Genomic DNA, 25,319 nt, shown 5'->3' with positions numbered 1-25,319 from the left:
CTGTGTAAACCTAAGGTCATCTAAAACTCAGCTGCCTGTGTCGTAACTCGCACCGAGTTCCATTCACCCATCATCCCTATGCTTGCTGACCTGCATTGGCAGTCTAGCAATGTCTTGATTTTAAAATTCTCATATTTGCTCTTAAATCCCTCCTCGGCCTTGACACTCTCAAAGGTGTCTGCTCTTCTTTTATTCTGGCTTCTTGTGCATTGGTGGTTGTGTATTCAGTTGCCGGCCCAACTTTGGAATTCCCTTCTTAACCCTCTTTGCTTTCTGTACCTCTGTTTAAGACATTCTTTAAAGCCTAGATCTTTGACCAAGCTTTTGGTCATCTGGCCTGATATTACTTTACGTTTGGTGTCATACTTGGTTTTAAAACGCTCCAGCGAAATCCTTTGGGATGTTTCATTACCTTAAAGGGCTACCTAAATAGAAGTTGTTCTTATAGCACTGTGCCACTGCAGTTTGGGTCTTTACCCAGGGATGGTGGTGGTAGAGCTGGGACATTACTAGATGGTATGACTTGGTCAGTGCGGCTGTGTCAGAACCTCCTTCGGTCTGTCCACGAGCATAACCCAATTGCTTGCCATTTCAACACACCATCCTGCTCTCATGCCCAAACATCCGTCCTTGGCCTGCTGCAATGATCCACTGAAGCCCAATGCAAACTGGAGGAACAGCACCTCATCTCCCAATCAGGCACTTGACAGCCGTCTGGACGTAACACTGAGTTCAACAACTTCAGACGATGAACTCACTCCTCCATTCTCACCCTCCTTTTAATCCCTTTTTCAACGTTCATTTTTATTTTTAATCCACTTACTTTTAATTTTCATTGTTTTACCCCCTTTTAGTCTATTATCAATTTTTTTCCCCACCACTGCCTCCCACCCCACCCCCACAAGGGCCATCTGTCACTTGTTCATGTTGTTCTTTCCAGAGTGCTTACCCTTGTCCGGCTATTACCACATTCTGCTTTCTGACCTTAATGCCACTATCAGCACCTCCTTTAGCCAGTAGCACTACTATTAACACCCACTTTGTCCTTTTGTTCATGACATCTTTGTCAATCTCTCCTTTGCCCCCACCTATCACTGGCCCTCTATCCAGCTCTACCTGTCCCACCGCCCCCCCCTTAAACAGTATAAACTTCATCACATGTTTACTTCTCTCTATCTCTGAGGGAGAGTCACACGGACTGGAAACGTTATCTCTGTTTCTCTCTCCACAGAGACTGTCAGACTCGCTGAGTTTTTCCAGCATTTTCTGTTTTTTTGTCTCAGATTTGCAGCATCCGCAGTGTTTAGCTTTGATATTGCGGCTGTGTCCGGCTGTTCGGTCTGGGGAACATTCTCCCAATTTTAACACCTCAGGAGGCAGCGGATTGAAGCCCAGAGTTTCCCGCCTCCTATGGGGGCCTTTCCTCGAACTGTCGCTGTTTGATGACGTGTACATTCAGCCGGAATCGGGCCGGGGCTTTGCAGAGAAACAGACAGGAGGTCCCGGGGACTCGGCCGGGAGATCCCTGCGATCCTGATGGGGGGAATCGGGCCAGGATCTGTGACGATTAGACACGGCTGATCAGGCAGCTGTGAGGCCGTCCTAAAGGGGTCCTTGATGAGCGGATGGCGCACCCAGCGAGCGGGATGGAGGATTCAGATACTGAGTATGAACCGATTCCAACGGTGAGAGGGGAGGATAGAAATGGGGGGGGGGGAAAGAGAAGGATGGAGGGGAGAGAGGGGAGGGGGGAGGGAAGGGGAGGGGGGAGGGAAGGGGGGGAGAGGAGGGGGGAGGGAGAGGAGGGGAGGGAAGCGGAGGGAGAGGAGGGGAGGGAAGCTGGGGGAGAGGAGGGGAGGGAAGCGGAGGGAGAGGAGGGGAGGGAAGCGGAGGGAGAGGAGGGGAGGGAAGCGGAGGGAGAGGAGGGGAGGGAAGCGGGGGGAGAGGAGGGGAGGGAAGCGGGGGAGAGGAGGGGAGGGAAGCGGGGGGAGAGGAGGGGAGGGAAGCGGGGGGAGAGGAGGGGAGGGAAGCGGGGGGAGAGGAGGGGAGGGAAGCGGGGGAGAGGAGGGGAGGGAAGCGGGGGAGAGGAGGGGAGGGAAGCGGGGGAGAGGGGGGGGAAGGGGGGAGAGGGCGGGAAGGGGGGGAGGGCGGGAAGGGGGGAAGGGGGAGGGGGGGAGGGAGAGGGGGGAAGGAAGGCGGGAGAGGGGGGGGAAGGAAGGCGGGAGAGGGGGGAGAGGGAGGGAGGGAGCGGGGGGGAGGGGGGAGAGGGAGGGCGGGGGAAGCGGGGGGGAGGGGGGAGAGGGAGGGCGGGGGAAGCGGGGGGAGAGGAGGGGAGGGAAGCGGGGGGAGAGGAGGGGAGGGAAGCGGGGGGAGAGGAGGGGAGGGAAGAGGAGGGGAGGGAAGCGGGGGAAGAGGAGGGGAGGGAAGCGGGGGGAGAGGAGGGGAGGGAAGCGGGGGAGAGGGGGGGAAGGGGGGGGGGAGGGAGGGGGGAGAGGGAGGGCGGGGGGGAGGGAGGGAGGGAGGGGGGAGAGGGAGGGCGGGGGGGAGGGGGGGAGGGGGAAGGGAGGGGGGAGGGAGAGGGGGGAAGGAAGACGGGAGAGGGGGGAGAGGGAGGGAGCGAGGGAGGGAGCAGGGGGGGAGGGGGGAGAGGGAGGGCGGGGGGGAGGGGGGAGAGGGAGGGCGGGGGGGGAGGGGGGAGAGGGAGGGCGGGGAGGAGAGGGGGGGAGAGGGGGGGAGAGGGGGGGAGACGGAGGGCGGGGGGGAGAGGGGGGAGAGGGAGGGAGGGGGGAGAGGGGGGGAGAGGGAGGGGGGGGAGAGGGAGGGCGGGGAGGGAGGGGGGGAGGGGGGGGAGAGGGGGGGAGAGGGGGGGAGACGGAGGGCGGGGGGGAGAGGGGGGAGAGGGAGGGCGGGGGGGAGAGGGGGGGAGAGGGAGGGAGGGGGGGAGAGGGGGGGAGAGGGAGGGAGGGGGGGAGGGGGGGGAGAGGGAGGGCGGGGGGGAGAGGGGGGGAGAGGGAGGGAGGGGGGAGGGGGGGAGAGGGAGGGCGGGGGGGAGAGGGGGGAGAGGGAGGGAGGGAGGGAGAGGGAGGGCGGGGGGGGAGAGAGAGGGAGGGAGAGGGCGGGGGGGGAGAGGGAGGGAGGGAGAGGGAGAGGGAGGGAGAGGGCGGGGGGGGGAGGGAGGCAGGGAGAGGGAGGGGGGGAGAGGGAGGCAGGGAGAGGGAGGGGGGGAGAGGGCGGGGGAGGTGGGGGAGAGGGAGGGGGGAGGGGGGCAGAGGGAGGGGGGGAGGGAAGGGGGGAGAGGAGATGGGGTGGGGGGGGGATGGGGGGCATGGAGAGGGATGGCGAGCGGGATGTAGTGGGAGAAATGTTAGTGGGTGGGTGAAGGGGAGGGGGATTGGGGGTTGTGGTAATTTTATATGTAATATATCTTTAAGGAGAATGTTATAATACATGATCACATGATCTTATTATCCAATGACAGAGTAGTGTAGGCTACCTTCCTAGTCGGTAGTGAGTAATCTAGCGTTAAGAGTCTGTAATGTAGAGACAGGGCTTTAGTTGTAAATACACAAGTGTAGCTGCTGAGTTCCTTTGTAAATAAATAGAATGTGTCCTACATAAGAACTGTCTGCTTCTCTGCTCTGTCTGTGGTACCGACTCAGTCATCCCAAAAGAAATGTGCAACATGGATCCATTAATCCAACTAAACCAGTGACAAGGATCCAACAAACTGGCAGTGAGGTGGACAAAGCAAGGAAGGACGGGAAAAAAAGCAAGAAAAGCGAGGAAGGAAACCAAGTGAATCAAAATCAGGCCGGACCTCGCACGGTAATTGTAAATAGAATTTCCATCTTAATCATCGAAGCAGTCCCCTCGGAGCCTGCCACGGTTTGGAAGAGTTGATTCTTTCCACCCAGCGGTGGACAATTTGTCTCATTATGTTGAATGCCTCGCGTTCTGTTTCCAAGCTGATGACATTGTTGGGGTGGAGAAGAGGCGAGCGACCCTCTTATCCACGTGTGGGAGCAAGACTTATGGATTGATATGAAGTTCAATGGCACCCAGTGCTCCGGATTCGAAAAGTTTTGATGATTTAGTGAATCTTGTGAAGAATCATTACCAGCCTAAGCCCTCGGTAACGATGCAATGGTTCAAATTTAACTCGAACCCCAGGGGAGACAGTCGCTTGTTATGTGGCAAGTCTGAAACAATTAACAGAATATTGCGAGTTTGGTACGTCTGTAAATGAAATGCTTAGAGATCGTTTGGTGTATGGTATAAATGAAGATTCAATTCAGAAGAGATTACTGTCTGAAACAAATCAGAAGGTGCAGGAAGACGCACTGACTATGGAAGCCCCAGTGAGGGACTCGAAAACCATACAGGGAGCGCAAAATGGCACTGACCTCCACGTGGGCGAAAGAGAGAGTCTATTTGGATCACAGGGTAGATGTACAGGGCCTCCACCCAGTTGAAGAAAAAGTGAGAGCAATTAGAGAGGCACCAGTACCAAGGAACACCCTTGAGCTAAAATCATTCTTGGGGATAAAAGCAAAAAACTGCAGTTGCTGGAAATCCAAAACAAAAATAAAAATACCTGGAAAAACTCAGCAGGTCTGGCAGCATCTGCGGAGAGGAACACATTTCATGTTTCAAGTCCGTATGACTCTTCAACAGAACTCGTTAACTGTGTTCCTCTCCGCAGATGCTGCCAGACCTGCTGAGTTTTTCCAGGTATTTTTATTTTCATTCTTGGGGATGATCAGTTACTATGGATGCTTTTTACCTAATTTGTTGATAGAATGGCCACCCCTGTATCACCTACTCAAGAGAAACCAACGTTGATCTTGGCGAACACCACAGAAAGAAGCTTTCACAAAAGTGAAACAGCTGTGGCATTCATCCACCCTATTGGTACATTTTGACCAAAGGAAAGTGTTAGTTCTGACATGTGACGCATCCCCTTATGGAGTGGGAGCAGTGCTCTCCCATTGAATGGATGATGGCTCAGAACGACCTATTGGATATGTATCAAGAACACTCAACATAGTGGAAAAGGGATACTCACAGATAGAAAAAGAAAGTTTGTCAATCATCTTTGGTGTCAAGAGATTTCATCAGTATGTACACGACCATCATTTTACAATCGTTTCAGACCACAAACCTTTGCTAGGCTTGTTCAGTAAAGACAAGACTATACCACCCATAGTCTCAGCAAGAATAGAGATGTGCATTGATTCTGGCAGTGTATGAGTATACTTTCATCCAAAGGCTTGGAAGTCAGATTGCAAACGCTGATGCGCTTAGTCATTTGCCTTTGAAAGAAAACGATGAGGATGTTCCAGTTCCTTAAGAACTCGTTTTATTGTTGAACTTCTTAGATTCATCCCTGGTATGTGCTAGACAGATTAGAGATTGGACAAATCGAGATCCAGTCTTATCCAAAGTACGAGAACAAGTTCTTCACGGTTGGTCACAAGAACAGGAATCTTATTTTAACAGAAGATACGAGACAACCAGCCGGGAGGGTATCTTATTGTGGGGAGCTCGAGTGATTGTTCCTCCAAAAGGATGAAAACCTTTGTTAACTGAATTACATCGTGCACACCCAGGTATTTCCTGAATGAAGAGCATAGCACGTAGCTATCTATGGTGGCCTGGAATGAATGGAGAAATAGAGAGCTTATTGACAGGTTGTATGCAGTGTCAACAAGAGCACAAGTTACCTCCAGCAGCTCCGTTACACCTGTGGGAGTGACCAGGAAGGTCATGGGTACGATTGCTTATTGACCATGACCTTTTATGGGAACATTGTTTCTGCTCATTGTTGATGCCTACTCAAAATGGATGGATATATATGAAATAAAGTCATCAACATCATCTGCTACAATTGACAAGCTACAACAAAGTTTCGCCATCAGCGGACTACTGGAAGTGGTCATTATCAGATGTTGGCACAGCGTTTACAGAGTGCTGAGTTTCAATGGTTTATCAGCCTCAATGGTATTACTCATGTAAAAACTTCATTCCACCCATCATCGAATGGACTGGCTGAGCGAGCAGTTCAAACATTCAAAAATGATAAGAAATTAACTGGAGACTCCATAGCGACCAAGTTAGTAGGTTTTCTTTTCCATTATAGAAATACCCCTCACACGACAACAGGTGTCACACTTGTGATATTGTTGATGAATCACTGAGACTGGGATTCAGCCAAATTTAGGGGGGAAGGTGGAACGGAGTCTGAGAAGTCAGAAAATTGTACATGATTGGCATAGCCGTGACGGGAAGTTTACCGTAGGAGAGTCGGTATAGGTATATGTGGAAAAATCTTGGTAAAGGATCTAAGCGGTTATCAGGTGAAATAAGTAGTTACTGGACCCCTCTCTTACCATGTGAAAGCAGACGACCGAATCATACAGAGACATATAGATCATATGAGGAGGAGAGAAACAAACATCTCCTGTTGAAGGAGCTCATCTTGAGTATAGATGTGTTTGAAGGATCGGCTGTACTTGCAGGAGTTGAAGAAACAGATTTGCAGGTGCCCACCGTAGACTCATGTTCGGACAACATCAGAAAAGCAGGTTCCTGGCAAAACCTCTGAAGCTGTGGAGCTGAGAGGTTCCACACGCATAAGGAAATCCCCAGAAAGACAGAATTTATAAATTACATATCTGTGTGAGTACTTTGAGAAAAGTTGTAATTGTAAAGTGTATTTCTGAGTAAAGTGGGAGGGATGTGGTAATCTGATGTGTAATATGTCTTTAAGAAGAATGTTGTAATAGAAGATCGCATGATCTTATTATCCAGTGACAGAGTAGTGCAGGCTACCTTTGTAGTCGGTAGTGAGTAGTCTAGAGTTCGAGTCTGTAATGTAGAGACAGGGCATTAGTTGTAAATACACAAGTGTAGCTGCTGAGTTCCTTTGTAAATGAATAGAATGTGTTCTACATAAGAACAGCCTGCAAATCTGCTCTGTCTGTGGTACCGACTCGGTCATCCCAAAAGAAGTGTGCAACATGGATCCATTAGTCCAACTAAACCAGTGACCAGGATCCAACTGGGGGAATGGGGGGAGGGAGGCAGAGAGAGTATTTGCCCACTCACCCCGACCTTGCAAGTTTGTTTTTCATTTTGAAGTGTAGTTACTGTTGTAATGTGACAGCCAATTTGGGCACACAGGGGTGGGGACAGGGGCAGTGGTGGGGGAAAACAAAGCCATGCTGGCATTGGGTGGGGTGGGAGGAAAACAAGGTGTGGATTCTTGCTGCGCACAATCCATATGAAAATGGCCGGCTGATCTGTTTTTACTGCTGCTGGTTGAACAAATATTGGTCAGGATATCAGGGAGAACTCCCCTCCTCTTCTTCCAATCGTGCGCTAGGGTCTTTTACACCCACCTGGTGGGGGCGGACGTCTTGTTTGAGAAAGGGGCCTCTAAGGGTGAAGCACTTCAGAGGGAAAGTAAAACATTTCTTCCTCGACTGAGGAGTTTCAATTTAATTGCTTTTGTCATCTTTGCTGTTTCCAGAATATTCCAGGAGTGGATCCTGGAGAGCCCATTGGATTTGAATGGGGCCCTACACAAATGTTGCTCTATCCAACACGGCATGACCGGACAGGTATTGTGACACGAGATTATTTATAAAAAATTCTAAATTATACATAATGAGAAATTGCTGTTGTCCTAAGCTGAATATAATAATGTTTCTCCCAATCGTTTTAATCTGACAAGAAGGAGATGCTTTGCACACACTCCCACACAAGTGATAGAGTAAATAGGGAGTAACTATTTCCACCAGACAACATGGATTTAAAGCAATTGAAAAGAGAACCAGAAACAACGTGGGGCAAAATATTTATGCGGCTGGTTGCTGTGATACGGAATGAATAGCCTGAAAGGATGACGGAAGCAGATTCGATCATAATTTTTCAAAAGAGAATTGGAAAAACACTTGAAAGAAAAATAAATTGGAGAGCATTGAGGAAAAATCAGATAAGTGGAACTAATTGGATTGCTCCATCAAAGTGCCGGCACAGGCAAAATGGATCAAATAGCCGCCTCCTGTAGTATATCATTTCATTAATCTGTCCTGACACAATTAACTCCAATTCTATTTCCAAATATCCTTTTTATAATTTTCCCTTTATTTGAAATGAGAATCTCTATGAATGACCATTTCATCAAGAATGGAAATATCCTGGAATATAAAATGCAGGAAGGACCCAGGTCTGTCAGACCATCTATAGAGAACAGATTGTAGAAAAGTGGATTAATGTTAAGCACGTGGACCTCTCTGTTGAAGTACAGACTGCTGTTTTTGGGAGCCTGGTTTGGTAAGGATATTGAAACCAGATACACAGTGTGATTGGGGTACTCCAGTTTGGAGACTTGAGATATTAGCACTAAATGGGCTGTGACTTCCATGGAGTGGCGATCACAGTTACTTACCCTGAAATGCAGTCACACCTTTCTTGCCCAACCTTCCGACTCGGGCTGGTTAAGAACGGTGTAGTGCAGCAGATTCCCAAGGCCTTGTGTCGAGGGTAAGGAAGCCACACCCCTTTTTTACTTCAGCAGCTGCTGTAAAGCAGGTAGCTTTAAAGGCCCAGCCACTTTGAGAAGCCAGGAAGAAGGTAAGTGTATAAGTTAAATTGTGGGATGGAGGGGTGGGTAGGCAGGAGGTGTGGGGGAAGCCGGGTGGTCAGGGGTGGGAGGCTGGTTGGTTGGGGGTAAAAGATTGGGTGGTGGGGGGCGTTGCGGGTAGCCGGGGGGGGGTGTGTAGTCGGATGTTCTTGTGGGAATAGTTGGTTGGGTTCGGGGGGATGGTGTTAGTTGGGATTTCTAGTGGAGGGTCAGGGTCAGTGCTATAGTTACCTGGAGTTGGAAGTGGTTTTAATTGCTCTAACTTTTTCTGGGTAACTATTGCTGTAAGACAGTTGGAATCATCCAAAGTTTGCGATTTAAACCAGAGTTTTGGATGGTTCCCATTGCAGGGCAATTGTCCAACAGAAGTTTGAACTTCCCAGGCAATTCCCATGCAAGCCTTACCTGGGGACTTGGGTGGGCGAGCCCCCAGCATATCCTCCCCCAGGGCCCCGAGTTCGGAAGTTATTGGCCTTAACTTCCTCTATTTGGAAAGTTAGTTACAAAAGGGCATCACAGGACTTGAAGGTCAATAGAAAGTGGAATACTTTGCTGAAGGGAACAGCAGAGATGGATACAATTGGAAAATTGTTGAAAAACGAATTGAGCAGTGGGACTAGTTTGAATTGATGCTGGGCTATGGGGAGAAAACAAAGTGCTGCGATTTGTTTGGGACTAATACAGGGCTATGGGGAGAGAGTGCGGCAGTGAAAGTAGTTTGGATTGTTAAAGGACTACAGTTTGTGTGTGGGAGAGTGGGGATTAGTATTGGATTGCTCCAGCTAAGAGCTGTGACAGATAGGATGTGCTGAATAGCCTCCTTCTGTGCTGTAAACATTTTGGAGGCTAATTGCACTCTGGTTTGTATCAACCATGAGAGCAGATTAGGGATTGGATTTTGGATCTTTCAGATTCAGGGTTTAGTGCTGTGCAGGTTGTGGTTTCAAATTATTCTGTCAATCGATTGTAGTTGAAGAGCATTTGCTGTGTCTGGTATGCTTTGTGTGGACTGTACAGTTACAGTTCCCAGCTCTTCTTTGTGTTCCAGAGAGTGCCCTTGGCAGTTCCTCGAGGATGCCCTTCATTCAAGTTGTCCACAATGATAAGGATGTTTACTCGCCAATTCTGAGTAAACTTTTCAATGAATCACACGGCATTTTCATGACACTTCAGAAATCCCAGATGGATTGCACTACCCAGAAAACAGAGTGAGTAGGAACTGATTTCTAGATTTTGTTTTCTTTTGAAGTGTAGTCTGTGGGCCCCTATCTTCAGGTAGTTCACTCTTTGTAACAAATTGATATGAATGAAGTGGGGATGATTTTGCTCCCTTGGTGCAATATGGGGTAGTGGGTATAAGAAAGACAGACTTGCATTTATTCTGCACTTTATCAAGCTTCCTGGATGCATCTCAAAACATTTCATGTATAGCAGATTATTATAAGGTGTGGTGACTGTGCTGTGGGAAAGCATGAAGGTTAGGTTGTCAGGATGCCATTGTTGCCCTCTAATAGCTGCCTTGTCAGGCCATCAATGGAAAAAGATAATAAAATATCTGAAAGAAATTAAACACAAAGGATGAAAAATAAAGTGTGAAGAGAAACAGCATCAGGGCATGTGGACAAGATGGTGACTATTTCCCAAATCAGAGTCCTGCAGACACCCACAGCTAGCATAAGGAATAAAACATCTGGAAAATTACAAACATGAGGAAGGTACTGAGCATACTGGGAATCTGAAATAAAAACAAAACATTTTGAAAGCCCTCATTATTTCTGGCGTATTCTGTTTTTAATATGGAAAATTACAAATGTCAGGAGTGGGAAAGCGAAACCAGGTAACAACACACTATCAGCTCAAATATAAAAACAAAAAACTGCGGATGCTGGAAATCCAAAACAAAAACAGAATTACCTGGAAAAACTCAGCAGGTCTGGCAGCATCGACAGAGAAGAAAAGAGTTGACGTTTCGAGTCCTCATGACCCTTCCGCAGAACTGATTTTGCTTTCGCCATATGAACACACTCGACCTCTCCCTCCAGCAGCACCGCCCTACCCTTTTTCAAAGCTGCCTGTGCCCCCAGTTTCATTTTATTCTTCGTCTCATCCGACGCCTCAACAAGAAACTTCTCTTTCTCTCAAGTGCTAAGGAACGCAAGCTCCAACAACTCATCGACACCAACACCCATCTTGGACCCTCCACCCCTGCCTGTCCCTCCATCCCCACCCCATCTTCCAATCCCAACCCCAGCCGTGTATTCACTATACCCCCTGACCTTCCCCTCTCCGACGCTGAACGTTCAGTGCTTAGCAAAAGACTTAGTTTCATATCCTTACACCCTTATCTCAATGAATTTCGGGCTCGGCACGATGCTGACCTCTTCTTCCGCTGTCTTTGTCTCCAGACTCACTTCTTTGGGCAGGAGTCCTCTCCCCGTTCAACGGATCCTTTTACCCACCTCCAATATTCTCCCTCCACCTGGACCCCTCCCTCTGGATTCTTACCTTCTCTTGATCTTTTCATTGAGAATTGTCGGCGCGACATTAGTCGTCTCAATTTCTCTGCTCCTCTCACCCATTCTAATCTCCCTCTCTCCGAACTTACTGCCCTCCGTTCTCTCAGGTCCAACCCTGACATTGTCATCAAACCCGCTGACAAGGGTGGTGCTGTTGTTGTCTGGCGCACTGACCTCTACCTCGCGGAGGCTGAGCGTCAACTCACAGACACTTGCTCCTACATCTCCCTGGACCATGACCCCACCACTGAACATCAAGCCATTGTTTCCAGGACTGTCACTGACCTCATCTCCTCTGGGGATCTTCCTCCCACAGCTTCCAACCTGATAGTCGCCCAACCTCAGACGACCCGCTTCTACCCCCTACCCAAAATCCACAAACAGAACTGTCCTGGTAGACCGATCGTGTCAGCTTGCTCCTGCCCCACGGAACTCATTTCTCGTTATCTTGACTCCCTTCTCTCTCCCCTTGTCCAGTCCCTTCCCACCTACATCTGTGATTCCTCTGACACCTTACGTCACATCAATAATTACCAGTTCCCTGGCCCCAACCGCTTCCTCTTCACCATGGACATCCAATCCCTCTACACCTCCATCCCCCACCAGGATGGTCTGAGGGCCCTTAGCTTCTTCCTCGAAGAGAGACCCAAACAATCCCCATCCACCACTACTCTCCTCCGTCTGGCTGAACTTGTTCTCACACCGAACAATTTCTCCTTCAACTCCTCTCACTTCCTCCAAATAAAAGGTGTGGCTATGGGTACCCGCATGGGCCCCAGCTATGCCTGTCTCTTTATGGGGTATGTGGAACATTCCTTGTTCCAGTCCTACTCCGGCCCCCTTCCACATCTCTTTCTCCGGTACATCGATGATTACTTCGGTGCTGCTTCATGCTCTCATCGGGACTTGGAAAAATTTATTAATTTTGCTTCCAATCTCCACCCCTCCATCATTTTCACGTGGTCCATCTCTGACACTTCCCTTCCTTGACCTCTCTGTCTCAATCTCTGGTGATAGACTGTCCACCAATATCCATTACAAACCTACCGACTCCCACAGCTACCTCGACTACAGCTCCTCACACCCCGCTTCCTGTAAGGACTGCATCCTATTCTCTCAGTTCCTTCGCCTCCGTCGCATCTGTTCCGATGATGCTACCTTCAAAAACAGTTCCTCTGATATGTCCTCCTTCTTCCTTAACCGAGGTTTTCCACCCACGGTTGTTGACAGGGCCGTCAACTATGTCCGGCCCATCTCCCGCGCATCCGCCCTCACGCCTTCTCCTCCCTCCCAGAAACATGATAGGGTCCCCCTTGTCCTCACTTATCACCCCACCAGCCTCCGCATTCAAAGGATCATCCTCCGCCATTTCCGCCAACTCCAGCATGATGCCACTACCAAGCACATCTTCCCTTCACCCCCCCCCGGCGGCATTCCGTAGGGATCGTTCCCTCCAGGACACCCTGGTCCACTCCTCCATCACCCCCTACTCCTCAACCCCCACCTATGGCACCTCCCCATGCCCACGCAAAAGATGTAACACCTGCCCCTTCACTTCCTCTCTCCTCACCATCCAAGGGCCCAAACACTCCTTTCAAGTGAAGCAGCATTTCACTTGCATTTCCCCCAACTTAGTCTACTGCATTCGTTGCTCCCAATGCGGTCTCCTCTACATTGGAGAGACCAAACGTAAACTGGGCGACTGCTTTGCAGAACACCTGCGGTCTGTCCTCAAGAATGACCCAAACCTCCCTGTTGCTTGCCATTTTAACACTCCACCCTGCTCTCTTGCCCACATGTTTGTCCTTGGCCTGCTGCATTGTTCCAGTGAAGCCCAACGCAAACTGGAGGAACAACACCTCATCTTCGACTAGGCACTTTACAGCCTTCCGGACTGAATATTGAATTCAACAACTTTAGGTCTTGCGCTCCCTCCTCCATCCCCACCCCCTTTCTGTTTCTTCCCCCTTCCTTTTGTTTTTTTCCAATAATTCATATAGATTTTTCTTTTCCCACTTATTTCCATTATTTTTAAGTCTTTTATGCCCCCCCACCCCCACTAGAGCCAAACCTTGAGTGCCCTACCATCCATTCTTAATTAGCACATTCGTTTAGATAATATCACCAACTTCAACACCTCTGTGTTCTTTTGTTCTTTTCTCTGTGACATCTTTTGATGATCTGCTCCTATCACTGCTTGCTTGTCCCTACAACAACAACCCCCCTCCACTTCTCCTCCTCCACCCCCCCCCCCCAAAAAAAAACTTAAACCAGCTTATATTTCACCCCTCTCCTTGTAAAGAAAAATCAGTTCTGTTGAATGGTCATGAGGACTCGAAATGTCAACTCTTTTCTTCTCCATCGATGCTGCCAGACCTGCTGAGTTTTTCCAGGTAATTCTGTTTTTGTTTCACTATCGGCTCAACTTAGCTGTGGGTTTAGAGACAGTGACTGAGCACTTAGACAAAATTTGAGCTGATCAGAAAGACTCACTGTGGATTTGTGAATAGTAGGCCATGTCGGGTTGATTTAGTTGAATCTTTTGATGAGGTCATTAATGGGGAATGCCTGTGGATGTAATCTCCATGGGCTTTCAAATGATCAAGTTCAGCAATGAGATGATTAACAAAATGAACGTGCACAGAATTATAAAGGTGATCTTGTGATATGAGTTGGAAATTGGTTGGGAGACAGGGTTGAGATAAATGTTAGATCGTCCTGATTGACGAGATGTGACTTGGTGTTCCCCAGGCATCTGTACCGGGGCTTCAGCTTTGCACTGTATATATCAAAGGATAGAATTTTTGTTGGAATACAAATGAGTGGAAGTTATGCTTCAGTTGCACAGAGCCTTGGTCAGACACCAGGAGTTAGCTGCCTTAATGGCTGGATAAAGGCAGTTTCTAGGATAGCATTGAACCATTATGAGGAGCAAAGCTGTGCTTTGATTTTTGGCCTTGTCTGAGGTATCCGATCTAATTCATGAGATTGATTGAGATGAGAGGCTGTTTAGAAAAATACCCACATTCCAGTCAGTCGAGCTCAACTCTGCATGTTGATTCCTTCCTGTCATTACCCTAAATGTCGCTTTCAACAGTTTCTATTTTGGGCCCTTATCAAATTGTCAGGTTTAATGTGTATTAATGTTCCAGATTTACCATTCTTTTGAACTCTTATATCATCATGTGATGAAGCCCTTGTATACCTGGAAGTACTCCAGCTGCTTTGGCATCCCCTGGAGTGGGGGTGGTGTGGGAGATGGGGAGGGTGGGTAATGTGTTATTCCCATGTGGTAACAGATGATTTTTGTTGCAGGTTAGTCTCTATCAGCAGGAACTATCGCTCGGTGATAAGAGCTTACCTGGAAGAACTGCACAAAGCTGCAGGAAATGGTAAGCTGCAAATCACAATGTGAAGATTTTACTGCAGAGAAATTCATTACATACCAGCCATCAAAATATCAGGGGTTTCAGAAAACAATGTTACTCACTCCTCCTGTGCTTTGTGCTTTTTAAATTGGTTAAAAAAAACCTGCTCATTTCCTTTCTCGTGGAAGGCATTGTTTTATAAGTTATCTGCTCCTGTCCCATAACTGGCTGCTTACAGCTTCCACAATAGCTCAGTGAGTTTATACAGGGAGTAGTTGACTCTCTGTGTGACTGAGTGGTGGGATGAAGGGAGAGGAACAAGCTTATCCAGAGGTTATTTGAGCCATGCTGAATAGGAAATCCCATAATTTGTGTGGATTTAACTAATTGCAAGTGGTGGTGGTGGGGGGGAGGCGGAGGGGGGGCTAAGATTGGTCTCCACTCCCTTTAATTAGGCAGGTTTGAGTCCTGCTTCTGTTTGCTGTCTAATGACTGTATTTAGTGAAAGTCAAAGATTAGAGAAGTCCATTCAGCCCATTGAAATCCATTTCTCCAATACCCAGAAACTCCCATTTTTTTTTCAAAGAAAAGTACAGCACAGGAACAGGCCCTTCGGCTCTCCAAGCCTGCGCCCATCATATTGCCTGTCAAACTAAAACATTTTGCACTTCTGGGGTCCGTATCCCTCTATTCCCATCCTATTCATGTATTTGTCAAGCTGCCTCTTAAACACCACTATCGTACCTGCTTCCACCACCTCCTCTGGCAGCGAATTCCAGACACTCACTACCCTCTGCGTAAAAAACTTGCCCCGCACATCTCCTCTAAAGTTTTCTCCTCTCACCTTAAATCAATGTCCCCTAGTAATTGACTCTTCCACTCTGGGAAAAAGCTTCTGACTATCTACTCTGTCCATGCCACTCATAATTTTGTAAACATTCTTAACATCGAGCTTCTTGAACATGCCTCATCTACTCTGCGGCAGTTCAATTCCATATGTATCCCACTTTGGGTTAAGGGGATCTTCCTTGTAGCTGTTTAAATTTCCTTTTTGCACATGTAAATTTATGTCCTTTGGTCCTTTCTTGAGTTAATTACCATTCAAGGCTTACTCAATACAATGTACTGTTTTATATCCTTCTTTTATCTAATTTTTTCTCAACTGCAGTGTTTGAGTTTCTTAAATGTTTTATCATGGCTCATTCTATAGAATCGTGCACTGTACAAAAGGAGACCATTCAACTCATCATGTCACCTGCTTTAGATACTTATTCTCCTTTTCCCTTAATGGTTAGGTTGTCTCTCCCTCGACTGCTCCCTGTGGCAAAGTATTCAAGGCTTCAGAAACCCTCTGTGGAAATAAATTTCTTCTAATTCCTCTCCTCACTCCATGATGAGAATTTTACACTGATGTTCCTCTAATATGTTTAAAAAATCCCCTGGAATATGTTGAATATTACCCATACCTTGGCAGCCATCTATTTCAAAAGGCCACCATTGACTAGGAGATCCAACACCAGATCAGCTGTGCCAGTTCAGCTGCCTTCAAACTCCGGCAACAAGTGTTTGCAAAAAGAAAAGTTCTAGCGTACAGAGCAGTTGTAATTAATGACTGGATTGATCCAAACCAAGCAACACTCATTCACCTTAATTCTTTGTCTCTTGTTGCTTGTCAGCTTTCTATCGATGTTGTTACATTCCCTCTTAGAATCATACAACTGCAACTTGTATTTATACGGTGCCTTTAACATAGCCACGATCTCAAGATGCTGAACTAGAACTGTAGCAATTAAATGTTGAAAAGGAACCAGAGAAGGAGATATCAGGGCAGATGACTGAAAGATCAGTCAAAAAGGTCGGTTTTAAGGAACATGTTAAAAGAGCCAAGGGAGAGAGAGAGAGAGGTGGAGAAGTTTGGGGAGAAAATTCCAGAGCTCAGGGCTCAGGCAGCTGAAAGAATAGCAGCATAGATGGAGGCCATTTGGCCCATTGTGCCTGTGCCAGCTCTTTGAAAGAACTATCCAATTAATCCCACTTGCCTGCTTTTTCCCAATAACCCTGCAATTCTTTCCTTTCAAGTTTTGATCCAATTCCCTTCTGAAAGTTACTATTGAATCTGCTTCCACTGCCCTTTCAAACAGTGATCTCCAGATCGCAACAACTTGCTGGGTAACAAAAAGAAATTCTCCTTATCTTCCCTGGATATTTTGTCAATCCTCTTAAATCCATGTTCTCTGCTTATTGATCCATGTGGAACTTTTGTAACGAGCTTCTCTTGAGATGCTTTATCAACCAGTTTCCAAGAATGCTTACGTGCCACTACATTCCCTTGTATCCAATCATACATTTCTGAAAACCACTTTCATCGAAGATCATCCCATTAGGCTTGGTCAGTTTTGGTGTCCTTCTCTGCACTGCCTTCTTTGCCTACGTTTTGCATGTCTGATGATTTTAGTGAGCGGTATTTACAATAACATTTATTTTTCTTTTCTCAGTTTTCTCTCAGGATCCAGCTACCTCAGTACAGTATGAGGATCAGGTACGAGAACACTCAAGCACTGTTTAGTTAATGTTTGATTGGGCTGAGGAGGAGGTGATTCCTAAGATCCATATCTATTGCAGATAGATTGTTTTGTGTTGCACTAGAATTGCAAATGAGTTATTTTCACGATGTGAGCAATGTTGAAGCTGCTGTTCCCTTCCAGGGCTGTAGAGCATTCAGGCTGTAAGATACTGTACCACTGGAGTAGGCAGAGGAGCTATGGCTGCTTTTCACTAATTTACCTCGATTTTGTTTCTTTTCTAAAGATGCTGACCCCTCGCCAGAGTACAGGCTCTGTGGGCACAGACTCCGAGCCACAGTGTTGTAAGCAAGTCTCGCCTACATATACTGTGTTTACCTGAGGCTGGAGTAATGGCCTCACTGTCCTATCTGGGCTTTCACAGTCCACATTCAGGATAGACCAGCTACTGAGATCCAGCTGAACTCAGCTAAATTTGAGCCTAAATCTTTGAGAATGACATGAATTTCTAAGGAACTCTGACCATGTTAATTTACATTGTCCTTCAGGGGAGGCTCATTCGGGAATCAGTCCAGAAACAAGAATACCAAAGAATATACAAGCTAGTAAAAGTGTATATCTGCCTCAGAATTGAAAAATTTGTGGTGGATAAAACATTGTAATTCAGACCAAACACTCCCAGGGCAGGTACACTACGAGGTTAGGTACAGGGTAAAGCTCCCTCTATACAGTCCTATCAAACTCCCAGGGCAGGTACAGGACTGGGTTCAATGCAGAGTGAAACTTTCTCAACACTGTCCCCATCAAACACTCCCAGGGCAGATGCAGCATGGGTTAGTTGATACCAAAGAAACCTGTTTTCTGTACTGAAGCTGTCCAAACTCATCTCACATGGGAATCCTTTCAGCTAGGAGATGGAAGGAGACTTGCATCTCTTTGGTCTTGACTGAATCTGAGCTCAGCCCCTGAATGTCTAGCTCACTGCAGTGCCCAGGCCCTGTGTATTCTTAAAGTAGTTTCAGTTTTTGGAGTAAAGTCTTGTGTGCTGACTGAGGGTAACAGCAGGGTTTCCTCTTTTAATGGCAGGTTTCAATTCTGTCTGCGATGGAGCTGATCTGGAATCTTTGCGAGATCCTTTTCATTGAAGCAGCTCAAGGTGAGGTTGGGAAGCTGCCTGTGTGACCTTGCAGTGCTTGACTTAGTTTGATTTAACTTTTTCTCTACCTGTTTTTGGAAATGGGTGACACTGACACTGGCAAGGATCCATCAGTTACCCATTCTCAGGACAGTCAATGATGGTGTGGGTGTGGAGCTGGAGTGGCAGGTGCTTTACCCTGAAGAGCACCCATTGAACCATTTGAGTTTTTACAACAAGCCGATACCTTCACAGTGATTCTCTGGATCCAGTCCACAAATTAGTAATTCAATTTCACAACTTATCTGGGTGGGATTTGAATTCACAACCTGAAGGGTTGTTTGTCCAGTACCACAACCCTAGATGACTAAAATTAGTAGAAATAAAAATTTTCAGCCACCTTGGGTTGACTGGAATGCAGGCATCACTGAGGGTTGTGTGGGCCAGGACTCACTAGGCTGGCATCTCCATATTCGAAGGGTTAGCTGAGACAACAGGAGTGATTCTACTGGGGAAAAGAGGAGAAGGTTCCATCACAGCCCCTGCTCTTGGTTGCTGTGTGAATGGAATGTATGGATGTTGACCAGGGTTAAGCTGGTTATGATGCCCTCTGGTTGAATAGCCTGTCACTGCCATTGTCTGGCTTGAGTATGAAATATGCCAGAGGACTGCCAGAGCCTGTAGGGCCTGTGCCTCAGCAGGAGCAGGAACCTGTGGTTCCTGCACCCCAACAGGAACATAAACTTGCTGGAGTCTGTGGGAACTGTACCCCAGCAGGAACGTGAAACTAGGATTCAGCTGCAGCAATGGGTTGTGACTCAGAATTGTTTTAACTGGATGCTACAACCATGCTTTGTGGAAATACTAAGGCAGTAATGTCTGATTGCAGCTGGTTCTCTCATGTCACTCCTTCTGGACTGGATCAGAGTACATATTTGCCAGGTGGATGCTATGACTGGTCAGGTCCTGGATTCTGAAAACCCTGCAGAACATCTGTACTACTGGAATGTGGTGAGTGATGACCTGGTGCTGCCAGGAGCCCTGGTTTGATGGAGTTGATAGTGGCTGAGATTGTAGTTCCAAAGAATAAGTTCACAATCCTAAAGCACCTTCTGTATTACTGGGTCACACCGGTCCAGCCCTTGCCTCAGCTGGGGCACTACATGTAACCATTGTCCTGGGATAGCAAGGGGAATTGAATGGGCCACACCTCCCATTCCTGATCATTATCTGGTGCTCTGTGCTGACAAGTTGTGTTTTCATTGTGAGGGCCCCCATCGTTGAATAGCTTGTTGAGACTGTCTAGTTTACATATGGAAAGTGGTTATTTGGAATAATGCACTTCCCTATCTTAGGCAATGACAGCTGTTGGACAGTGCCCTGGCTAGATATCTGCAGAGAATTTCAAATACCTGACTTCAGCTAACGTAAAATAATTACAGTCTGGTGGTTATCCTTATTTAGAGCCGTACATTCAGGTTTCTGGTGAGAAATGGCAATCATAATGAGGCTTTGGTTCTAGCTCTGGGAGTGGTGGCAGGAGTTTGGCCCCGGGGTAGGGAACGAAAGGCTGATGTGAAGTACCTAGTCCCTTGGAGTGGGAGTATTCCTGAGCTGGAGAGATTCAGGTCTGACGTTCTTGTAATTTTCTAGGTTACTGGCTACGTTCTACAAGGTCGGTTGGAGGAAGCTCGACAGATGCTGGTTAAGAAGGCTGTGACTCAACCTGCACAAAGTTCCATGTACATGTCTATGGATGAACTGATGAGGAAGATGCCCATTTTCTTTGTATGTTACCAAGTTGGGTTTCTTTGTTCCCTCCCCTCCTGTTGTGCTCTGAAGAAGCTGACTCACTTTCGAGTAGAATTCCAAGGGTCCTTTTATATCCTGTGCTGAATGGTTATATTTTTTTGTTAATTTTCTCTCTTCCCTCAGGTGGTGACTGCTGCTGAAGTATATTTCTTCAAGCTCTGACTTTTGCCTGGTATCTCCTTTTAAGTGGCCATTATTTATGTGTGACCCTTAACTGTGAGCATCAGATCAGCAGCACAGACCAGTTCCCAGCTTTGCCGTCACCTACAGGCAACAACCTGGGACAGCTGGACTGTGATCAGTGTTCCTGCTGATTTATTCCCTGCATCTCCCCAGGTTTGGGCTGCTGAGATCAATTGTCCCATCCCAACTGCTACTGCTCAGCTAAGATTAGAAAACAGACTGGATAATCTGAAACATTATACCCTTGTCTCTCTCGCTGTGAGCCTGGGTTGATGCAGTTTTGTGTGTGGAATAAGGGACTGGCCAAATTCAATTTACAGGCAAACATTACTGCAGCAGTCAAAGGAAGCTTTCATCCATCAATCTGGATGGCTTTCAATTTCTGTCTAGGATTTGAAAAGGTCGTGTCCAAACCAGTCTCCTCACCTGCTTACTTACTGATCCGTGTTGTGACACCAAGAGGGAGAGAATGCTGAGTAGAGGGAAGTGAGAGCACCGGGTGGGCAAGTCTGTTTTCTGTGCTGTTAAGCAGTTCTTGGGTGTTGTATACAGCATGGGTGTCTACCATAACTCCACGTCTAATCCAGCCTCTGAACCCCAAGTAACCCGGTCTTAGTCGTGCTTATGTTTCAGATTGAGTGCTTTGGCTTGTCTGAATTTTGTTGATTGATGGGGAATTTTGCTAAGAGCTACTCTTAGTGCAGTTTCCTCTGTGCTACATCATCCCGAAACAGGAATACTCCATTCTTCGTATCAGTGTCTTCAGACGTAGCATTGGGACACAGCTGCGTAGCGCCAAACAAGGAAAGTGTTAGAGACCCCTCACTGTGCCCCTTCCATTCCAGACCTTGCAACTGGACTGATGGAAGGTTAGGAAGTTGGACAGTTGTTTCCTTCTTGTCAGGGATTGGAAGGCTTCACTGGTAAAATAGGTGTGTTTACTAAGAAGTGACGTACTTGGCTGGTTTTATTGTAGTCGAAGGCTGGTTCCACATGTCCTCTGCATCGTTGGAGTGGCTGTTCTGCCTTGTGAGCCTAACTAGGCCTATTTGACCATGGAGAACATCCCAGTCAAGACTGAACCTGTCCCTCTGGCTGCATTGATTACTGATCTGGAGTGGGCTGATTGCTTCTGCTCCTCCTCACAGCGCCGGCTGATTGTAATATTTTTACTGCCATCCCAGATCAATTTGGGACCCAGGTTCTGTGGTTCGGTGTGCCCGGCTAGCTCAGTCGGTAGAGCATGAGACTCTTAATACCAGGGTCGTGGGTTCGAGCCCCAAGCTGGGCGATGTAAAAAGCTTAAAAAAAAATCTGAATAATAGTAGTACGGGTTGGAAAATTTGTCCCTACACGAGCTGTTGCCTTAGCTCACTTGGGAACTTGGAGCATTTTCATTCACGTGAACCTAATGCTCAAGTTCTAATGTGCTGTGTCCTGCCGCTGTCTGATGACTTAATTATTAGGGCAAAGACATTTTCTGTGGGAATGTTACTGTCTTTGTGAATACTGAACCATTTCATGTTTTCTTGACATTCTGCTTTACCTCACCTCAGCATGGCAGTAATCAGACAGTAACAGAGTTCGAGTTGAAATGGCGTCACTGGCAAGAGGAGTGTGACCGATGCCTGAAAGAGGGAACTTTCGCATCGAATGGTGAGCTACTGCTAATTTGTAAGGTAAGAAAGAAGGCCACTGCTGAGCTCTGATTCAATGATATCCTGGCCTGTAAAGTGGAACTCTCTCTGAGAATTTTGGAACTCTCGCTCTCAGTATCTCAATCATAAAAAAGCCAACAAGAACACCCACTCCCAGCAGCATGCTATTCGTGGAGCTCTCACAGACTGATAGAACACAAACTTTTTTGGGAAGGGAAAAAGCCATTAGGATCAGCACCTTGTCATCAAATCTTGCTTCCCATTTACTTCAGAAGTCATCTAATTATTGTTTGACCACATTTCACACCGACTACTGCAGTCCCTTTTCTTTGGTGTAAACCTTTTACCTGGGTCCCCTTTCGTGCCTCAGGTTCCCAAATTTTTAATAGTCCTCCCATTTTGATTTATGTGACCATCTGCAATTTACCAGAATCAGTCATCTCCGTGAAAGTAATCCGTGAGGGAGACACAAAGAGGCTGCGGGGTATTATAGACAGGTTAAGTGAGTGGGCAAGAATAAAGCAGATGTAATATACTGTTGAGAAATGTGATATCCATTTCAATAGGAAAGATAGAAAAGCATAATTTTTAAAAGGTGAGAGACGAGGAAATGTCAGTATTCAGGAACCTGGGTGTCTTTGTACACAAATCACAAAATTAACATGCAGGTACAGCAAGAAATTAGGAAAACAAATGGCATGTTAACCTTCAGTTACAATGGGGTTAGAGTATAAGAGTGAAGTCTTACTTCAGTTGTTTAGGGCCTTGGTGAGATCAGGAATGCTGTTTGCAGTTTTGACATCCTTACCTAAAGATGGTGTTACAATTTCTGTGGAGACCAAAAATGTTTAAAAAGAAACTCAGACTTCCAGTTAATAGCTGAAAGAATGACACATTAAGATTTTTTGGTTTAAAACTTCTGTAACAAATGACTAAAAACACTGTTGCCTAAACAATATTTTTGTTTTGTAGGTAACTTATACTTTAATCTTCAGAAAGTGACGTTCCTTTTTATACTTCTCACCCATCACACTCTCCACGGAATTACAATCCTTTTAGCAAACAGTCCACAGCTGCTGCCAGATCCCAACGGCTTCCTGTATCCCCGTTTCGCTGAGTAGTAACTTCGAGTGACCATTTCCGGGCACTTTCCTCAGTTTTTGAAGAGTTCCTTAAGCCACCAGCAGCAGTGAAGCCTGTTCTGATGACTGATCTTCCCCCCGGTCTCGCCAGGATGAATCTCGTGGAATCCTTAGATGGCTGCAGGATGTGTTTCTTTGACCAGAGAACTTCTCCCTCCCACATCCAGCTGTGGTAGCTCACAAAACCACGCATCCCCTTATCTCTGGTGACCACACAGAACTTTTGCTGTGATGTTCATTGATTTGTAGAGCAGCTTGTAACTTGGTCTCAAAAATGGCCTTTTCTGCCCTTTTCCCGATAGCCACGTGACATATATACACACCTTGCATCCAGGTAGAAATGCTAATTAGCTGCCCTTGACCCCAACTCCCTTTCATCCGAGAAGTAAATGGAGAGTTTACAGCAAATCTATTTATAATCTTATCCCAACAACATCTTTCTGGGACTTTCGGAGACTCTACGCATGGCGAACTCAGACTGCTGCCATTGTCTCCAAACGTAAATACCTTGCAACATCTTCTCAGTAAAACAATCTAAGCCTTCCTTTGATCTCCAATAATCAAATCACCCAGGCTTACTGTCAGTCAAATAGACTGCAGAACAGGTGGCATCACCCCCTTCCTTTACCCTAAATTTAAAGCTACAGTCCCAAAATGTAAACTTATGAAACTCACATTTGTGACAAAGGATATAATTTCCTTAGAGAGAATGCTACGAATGTGGAGTACAGAAAGTGCAGGGTGGAGCTTAAGAAAGCAATTAGGAGAGCAGAGGAGATATGAGAAAGCTCTGGCTGGTAAAAGTAGGGAAAATCCCAAGATATTCTATAAGTATATAAATGGGAAGAGGATAACCAGGGGAAGAGTAAGGCCCATTAGGGACCAAGGGGGCAATCTATGGGTGGAGCCAGAGGACATCGCTAGAGTGTTGAATGAATACTTCACATCCATCTTCACCCAAGAGAATGAGGATGAAGGTATTGAACTCAAGGAGAGAGACTGCGAGGTTCTTAAGCAAATTGATATAGGGAGTGACAAGGTATTGGTAGGCTTAAAAGTGGACAAATCTCCAGGTCTGGATGATTTATGTCCCAGACAGCTGAGGGAGGCAAGGGAGGAGATTGCAGGGGCTCTGACCCAAATTTTTAATTCCTCTCTGGCCACAGGGAGGTGCCAGAGGACTGGAGAACAGCTAATGTGGTTCTGCTATTTAAGAAGGGTTGTAGAGATAAGCCAGGGAACTACAGACTAGTGAGTCTCACATCAGTGGTAGGGAAACTATTGGAGAAAATTCTGAAGGAGAGTATCTATCTGCACTTGGAGAGGCAAGGTTTGATCAGGGATAGTCAGCATGGCTTTGTCAGAGGGAGGTCATGCCTAACAAATTGGATTGAATTTTTTCAGGAGGTGACCAGGTGTGTAGATGAGGGTAGTGCAGTTGATGTAGTTGATATGGATTTCAGCAAAGCCTTTGACAAGGTCCCACATGGGAGACTTATAAAGAAAGCAAATGCACATGGGATACAGGGTAATTTGATAAGGTGGATTCAAAATTGGCTTAGTTGTAGGAGACAGAGGGTGATGACAGAAGGCTGCTTTAGTGACTGGAAGCCAGTGTCCAGTGGTGTACCACAGGGATCTGTGCTGGGTCCCCTGTTATTTGTCATTTATATAAACAACATAGATGACTATGTGGGGGGTAGGATTAGTAAGTTTGCGGATGACACCAAGATTGGCCGGGTGGTTAACAGTGAGGTTAAGTGTCTTGGACTACAGGAAGATATAGACGGGATGGTCAAATGGGCAGATAAGTGGCAGATGGAATTTAACCCTGAAAAATGTGAGGTGATATACTTTGGAAGGAGTAATTTGACAAGGAAGTGTTCAATGAATGGCATGGCACTAGGAAGTTCTGAGGAACAGAGGGACCTTGGCGTGTGTGTCCATAGATCTCTGAAGGCAGAGGGGCATGTAGTGGGGTGGCGAAAAAGGCATATGGGACACTTGCCTTTATTAATCGAGGCATAGATTACAAAAGTAAGGAGTTCATATTGGAGTTGTATAGAACCTTGGTGAGGCCACAGCTGGAGTACTGTGTGCAGTTCTGGTCGCCACATTATAGGAAGGATGTGATTGCACTGGAGGGGGTACAGAGGAGATTCACCAGGATGTTGCCTGGGATGAAATATTTAAGTTATGAAGAGAGGTTGTTTTCGTTGGAGGAGAGAAGACTGAGGGGCGACCTGATCGAGGTATACAAGATTATGAGGGGCGTGGATAGGGAGCAGCTGTTCCCCTTAGTTGAAGGGTCAGTCACAAGGGGGCAGAAGTTCAAG

General features: G+C 46.9%; 1 protein-coding gene and 1 non-coding gene across 3 annotated transcripts in view; both read left to right on the top strand.

Annotated features, from left to right (window-relative positions):
* The first annotated feature begins 1,487 nt into the window (after positions 1–1,487).
* Positions 1,488–25,319, top strand: part of nup85 (nucleoporin 85) — a 49,158-nt gene continuing 25,326 nt past the window's right edge. Inside the window, exons 1-9 of one of the 2 annotated variants that reach the window (XM_041217385.1) lie at positions 1,488–1,685; positions 7,532–7,622; positions 9,696–9,855; positions 14,479–14,555; positions 17,027–17,070; positions 18,140–18,209; positions 19,078–19,199; positions 19,842–19,976; positions 21,740–21,862. In XM_041217385.1, coding sequence (XP_041073319.1) covers positions 1,626–1,685; positions 7,532–7,622; positions 9,696–9,855; positions 14,479–14,555; positions 17,027–17,070; positions 18,140–18,209; positions 19,078–19,199; positions 19,842–19,976; positions 21,740–21,862 — 882 coding nt within the window. In that variant the 5' untranslated portion in view covers positions 1,488–1,625. The remainder of the gene's footprint in view (positions 1,686–7,531; positions 7,623–9,695; positions 9,856–14,478; positions 14,556–17,026; positions 17,071–18,139; positions 18,210–19,077; positions 19,200–19,841; positions 19,977–21,739; positions 21,863–25,319) is intronic. The other variant, XM_041217386.1, reaches the window with a different exon arrangement.
* On the top strand, positions 21,402–21,474 carry trnak-cuu. Its single transcript has one exon. It is a non-coding gene; the product is annotated as a tRNA-Lys (tRNA).

The sequence above is a fragment of the Carcharodon carcharias genome, chromosome 22, assembly GCF_017639515.1.
Source record: "Carcharodon carcharias isolate sCarCar2 chromosome 22, sCarCar2.pri, whole genome shotgun sequence".
NCBI lineage: Eukaryota > Metazoa > Chordata > Chondrichthyes > Lamniformes > Lamnidae > Carcharodon > Carcharodon carcharias.
Note: the sequence above shows the minus strand (reverse complement) of the source record. Positions and strands in the feature narration are given on the sequence as shown.